The sequence below is a fragment of the Hyaena hyaena genome, unplaced genomic scaffold, assembly GCF_003009895.1.
Source record: "Hyaena hyaena isolate Hyena2069 unplaced genomic scaffold, ASM300989v1 scaffold_471, whole genome shotgun sequence".
Taxonomy (NCBI): domain Eukaryota; kingdom Metazoa; phylum Chordata; class Mammalia; order Carnivora; family Hyaenidae; genus Hyaena; species Hyaena hyaena.
In genome coordinates this window covers 1,445,582-1,451,214 of record NW_024081102.1, presented here as the reverse complement: position 1 = coordinate 1,451,214, position 5,633 = coordinate 1,445,582, and the positions used below count along the sequence as shown (strand labels likewise).

General features: G+C 60.7%; 1 protein-coding gene across 1 annotated transcript; it reads right to left on the bottom strand.

The window, feature by feature from the left end:
- Window positions 1–516: 516 nt before the first annotated feature.
- LOC120246416 (zinc finger protein 22-like) lies at window positions 517–5,357 on the bottom strand (the record flags this gene model as incomplete). Its single annotated transcript, XM_039253917.1, has 2 exons — window positions 517–2,775; window positions 4,547–5,357. A coding segment is annotated over one exon (552 nt), but the record flags the coding sequence as incomplete, so codon positions are not given.
- Window positions 5,358–5,633: the final 276 nt, after the last annotated feature.

Here is a 5,633-nt window from a genome sequence, read left to right as displayed (position 1 = left end):
GCCGATAGAGACCATCAATGCAGCCCCAGATCTGCCACACAGAGTAGGACATAGAAGGTGCTGGCTGAGCCTTGCCCGTGATCAGGGCCAGCCCCTCAGCAACAACTGGACGGTCACAGGTGAGCGGACTAAGCTCAGGAAAGACACGTGGCTGGCCAAGGCTCCCAGGGGGCAGATGGCCAGCAGCAGAGCACGGACAGTCTTCAGACGGAGCACTGCTAACAGTCCACTTCTCAGGCCGGGCTGGGGATCACCACGCAGCCTCGCAGCAGGTCTGGCCGCACCCTAGGCTCAGCAAACAGTCAAGGCTGCTTGAAGGGGCCCCAATATCCATTACCCAAATCCAAACAGTCATTATCCAGATTGAAGTGGGGAGGAGGGGGTCAAACTATTCATTGCTGTGGCTTTCAAGCTATGCTTGCTACAGCCTTTGGCAAACAATGGAAATAGCTCCTTCGGCTAGAGGCCTCCACCCTGCTCCCGGCTGAGCCCCAAAAGACCACCGCTCACACCAGCTGATGTTGAGAGAACATTTATTCCACTTGGTCAGCCCCGGCAGGCATCGGTGCCCGACGGAGATATTCAGCCTGGACGGCCATTTGCACGCACTCCTGCGTGGCCATGGGGGCGTCCTTCCTGCCCCACTGCCCTAAGTAGGTGAGGACCTGAGGTCTCCTGCGGTCATCACTGTCCCCAGGGGAGCCAGCTCACGGCCCAGCGAAATGGACCCACGTGTGAACTCATGCTCCTCCTCCTCCTCCTCACCACCAGCCACACTATAGACTCCAGCACTGGACCCGTCAGCCAGTAGGCAAGTATATCCTGAGTGTTAGGAGCCCAGCCTGTGCCAGACCTTGTTGGGGTTCGAGAGGAAATGGCACATCCCTTGCCCTCAGGGAGCTCACAGTCTAGCTGGAGACTCAACACACACACACGCACACACATACATGTACACACACGTGCACAGAAAGCTAGAGTGCAAGGCTGCACGTGCCACCAGGGCTGAGACGGTGTGTTAACACGGACTGTTCAGAGAATGAGGGTGGGGAGCCTGCTGGAGAAGAGGGCTTGGGGAGGATGGGGGAGGAGCACATTTCACAGTGAGACCAGGGAAGGGGGAGCCCGGAAAGGTGGATGAGGGCTGCATGGTTAAACGGGAGGGAGATGAGCTGAGGATCGGCAGGGAAGGGGTGCATCTGGGAGACTCCCTCCAGGCAGGCCAAGGATCAGAGCAAATGGAAGGTTCCAGAGCGCAGAGTGCCTCCTCTTTCTGGGATCTCCCCAGTGTGCTTAGTTATTCCGGCACACGGCACACGGCAGAATTGTGCCAGACTGCAAGGGGGATGAGACAAGCAAGATCCCGGGCCAGGAGCTGGGGAGGAGGGAGGCCTCCCGACAACCCTGCCCAAAGCCCAGCTTGGCCCTGGGACCTCCCACCAGAACACTCCACAGTGCCCCCTCCACAACTCTGATTGCCGAGACTTGATCTAAATCCATGGCTACGGGCCTCTCCCCTCCCTGCAAGGGTTTCACTAAGTAAAACCTGCATCAAGAGGTCTGGAGGTCATCAAAACCCCAGCCCGGCCCTCATCGGCCACACCTCTTCAGATGAGTGGTTCCTTCTGGGGAGGCCGGTGAGCTCCAGGACAACCCGCTCAGGGTGAAACAGAAGTCCTCTCCCGGCTGCTGGCCCGGCCTCTGCCCCTCCGCGTCCATGCACGGACCACAGAAAAGCTCAGCCGGCCCCAGAGTTGGCGGGCACCTGGAGCCAGGCTCCGTCCCCACCTCCCTCAGCCTTCCCCACGTCAGGCCTGGCTAACACCTGGTCTGGCAGAGGCTTGGCTTCTGGGGAAGCAGGACCCCCGGCCACCGGGTAGGCCCAAGGTCATGCACACCCTGCACGGTGGAAATTCCAGCTTCCCCGCCACTTTCACAATGAGATCAGAGCCCAGGCCAGGGAGCCTCCAGCAACATCTGTGGAAGGGGAGAAAGGTTCCTTCTAGAAGCCTGATGTACCATGAGGCCTGGGAGAAGACAGTGACTAAAAGGGTCCCCCTCCTCAGAATTCTTTATTCCTGAGTGAGGAAAGGAAGTTCAGCAGGAGGAGGGAGCAATGTTACTCATGCGGTGGCCTTGACCCAGGGATCTGTCGCAGGTAAGGAAGGACTGGCGGGTTAGGTCCTGGGGCCGAGATTCCCGGCCAGGAGGTCCAGGAGCTTTGCACTTGCTTGTAGATTCTTGGGTCCACAGGAGTATGCGCATTTTCCAGAAGATTCATATCGTTTGTCAGGTTTCCAAGGGCTTCCCACCCCCAAAGTCTCGAGAGCCGTTGCTCTGAAAGGAAAGCGGAGCCTTGCAGGTATGGTTCACACCTGGGGGAAAGGCTTAGCCTCTAGAGCCAGGCCTCCTACCGACTTGCTGTGTTCTCTTAGGCCAGTTACTTGCTGTCTCTGGTGGGCCAGGCAGGCGCAGAGAAGCTGGCTCTCCACTCAGGCTCTGTCCCTGATGCCACACGGGAGTGGAAGTCTGTGGCCAGGCAGCCGGCACGAGCTCCTCTCTGGCCGTGACTCCCAACCAGGAAGCTTGTCCACCAGGGCACAGAACCGGCCTCCAATTCCAGGACGCACGGGTCCCCTCTGAACGGCACCTCCCGAGGTAGGTCTTCTTAGGGGACATGTCCTCATGACGGTGGGCAGGCCCCCAGAGGGCCCCATTTCCAGAGTCTGTGCCCAGATGTGCCTCGCACGCTGCCCGGAGGTCCTGCCCACTCCACATCTGTTCATGGAGACAAAGAGACCAGGGTCAGGCCTGGGGCTCTGACACGGCCCTGCCCGGCCACCCCTCAGCCACCCCTCTGGGGCCGGGCGGGAGCGGTCCACGGGGCCACGCTGCACTTGCCCAGGGCTTTCAGCCATTCCTCTTGGCCCCCTACGGAGCAGCCCAGGATTATCAACCCCGTGAACCCGACACAACTTGGGTTTAGGGCATGTGGGCTCCAGATGTCCCAGGTCCCGGGTTAATCTCTTCACCTCTGCCACTAAGTATTGGTCCCCACTGCAGCTGCCACCTGGTGGCAGGCCGAGGGCCACTGCTCCCCAAGGAGCCACAAAGCCCTAAGGAAGGGCAGGGACAGGCCTCTAGCACCTAGCGGGGTGGTGACACAGGCTGGGCACAGAGCAAGGGCTCTGTGAGTGCAGGTCCCCTCCGAGCCCCCCATCTCCCTTCTTCCCAACCTGCTACTATGGCTGCTAAGACCCTCTCAGTCATTCAGGGGCGCCCCCGCCCAGGACCTACCACGCGGCATCTGGTCACATCCCCACATCCTCTGCGCTCCATCTCCCCCCCAGTAAGAGCTGCTCTTATGGGCAGGGCAGTAGAGACAAAGGGTCTTGGGGGCCAGGCTTGCCCTGTGACCCCACTAAGTACTAAGTGAGATTGGGGGCAAGCCGGGGCGAGCCTCAGTTTCTTCACCTGCCAAATGGATGGAGAAGCCTGTGCGGCCCTGGGTGTTGTATGGAAACCAATGTGATGATAAACTATATTTAAAAATAAATAAAATTAACTGGAAGAAACGGAGGAGAAGTAGAAATAGGAAAAGAAGGAGAAGAAGCAGCAGCAGCAGCAGCAGCCTGAGCTTCGGAGCACCAACTTGGAATCAGGGGCCTGGGGGACGGTCCCAGCTCTCCCCTTGGTGAAGCCCCTTAGCATGGGGACTCTTGCCCAGATGACCCCACAACCCTCGACGCTCCTGCTCAGCCCACTCGGATCTGTCCTCAGGTGCTTCCATTACTCCTCGAACCCCGTGTCTGAATCACCACGCTCTTCTCGTTAAACACCTTGGTGTCCTCTGACTATGGCCACAAAGTGCCTTGTAGGGCAAATATGAGCCTCCTCTATGCGACCCCCACCTCGGAAGCCCCCCACTCCCTTGCTCCCCCTAGAGCACCTCTATTCACCCTCCGGACCCAGTTCAAGCCATCAAACCACTTTGGGTGCCACCAATCACCTCCCCCACCTCCCAGAGTACCTTCTGGTTTGTCCGCTAGGATGGCCTGCATCACCTGTGTGAGCACCAAGTGTCAGCCCTCAGATGACAAGGCTTTGTGTTAGTGCCCCCTCCCAAGAGCACAGCACTGTGCACGGCACACTGGGGTGCTCAATGAATGTTTCCAGACCAGCGATGTCACCTTCTTTTATCTAGTAATGTTGACTACAATCCTCACAGTATCCCAGGGAGAAGTCCCTCTTAAACACAACTTAAACAGACGAACAGACTGAGTCATAAAGTGCAATAACTTCTCAAGTACACCAGATAGTAAGTGTTGGAGTCAGAGACCTTGAGCGGGGAGAGGGGTGCTGGGGATGGTGGAGAGTGGCCTTCTCTCTCCAGGTGACTTTCGACGCTGACATTCTGGGAATGAAGATCTAGTAAGAAGCTTGTCATAGACCCAGAGCCCAGTTCACACCACCTTCCTCGCCTGCCCCCGCCCCCCCCCCAACCCCTGCCCAGGCCTGAGAGGGGGTCTGGTGGAGCCTTGGGTCTCACCTACGCTAGGCCGGGTGAACCAGAGGAGGAAAACCAATGCAGGGGCCCAAAGCAGCTGTGGACGACCCGCCGTAGGCTGGAGAAGACTCGGAAAGAGGCGGCCCAGGCTGGGCAGCCGCCCACGCCTTCCAGACCCCAGGCCAGCCCTCCCCGTCTCTCAGGATCGAATGCAGAACGGGGGCCGCAGCCCAGCGCCATCTCCAGGAGTCCCGGACGCAGCTCTGGGGCAGGAAACCGGCGGCGGCAGGCCTGGCGCGCATCATAGCACGCGGCCTAAATGGGCCGCCTGGCCCTCGGGCCCGTGGCCGTGGCTGCGCTGGTGGGTCTTGAGCGAGCCCTCGCGCGCGAAGCTCTTGCCGCAGCGGGCACAGAAGTAGGGCCGCCGCTCCCCGAACACGCCGGGGCGGCGCGGGTGCGGGGCGGGCATGCGCGCGTGGGTGCGCTGGTGGTTGAGCAGGAAGCGCGGCTCGCGGAAGCAGCGGCCGCACTGCGCGCACTGGTGCGGCTTCTCGCCGCTGTGGATGCGCTGGTGCGTGAGCAGGTTCTGCTTGAGGCTGAAGCAGCGCCCACACTCCGGGCAGGGGAAGGGCCGCTCGCCGGTGTGCGTGCGCTGGTGCACCTCCAGGTTGTGCTTGACGCTGAAGGCCTTGCCGCACTCGGGGCACACGAAGGCGGCCGCGCGGCCCACCCCGGCGTGCGCCTTCTGGTGCCGCACCAGGCTGGGCTGCTGCGAGAAGGTCTGGCCGCACAGCAGGCAGCGGTGAGGCTGCTCCTCCGCGGGGTGGTGGATGACCAGGCCTTGCTCGTCCCCCAGACCCTCCTCCCCGTCCCCCGCAGGGGACCCGCCCCCTGAGGACGCCAGCTCTGTCATGGGCACTTCCAGCCGCAGTCACCAGTCCCTGGAGAGATAGAAGCAGAGAGAGAGAGAGAGAGAGAGAGAGAGAGAGAGAGAGAGGAGTCAGGCGTGGGGGCATCCAAGGATCAGCCGGCCTCCAAGCTCAGGGACATTGGACCTTGCACTGGCCTCCCACACTTCAGCATCCGCCCCTCCAGTCTTGTTCAAGCCAGGTTCCCCTGCCGGAAAGCC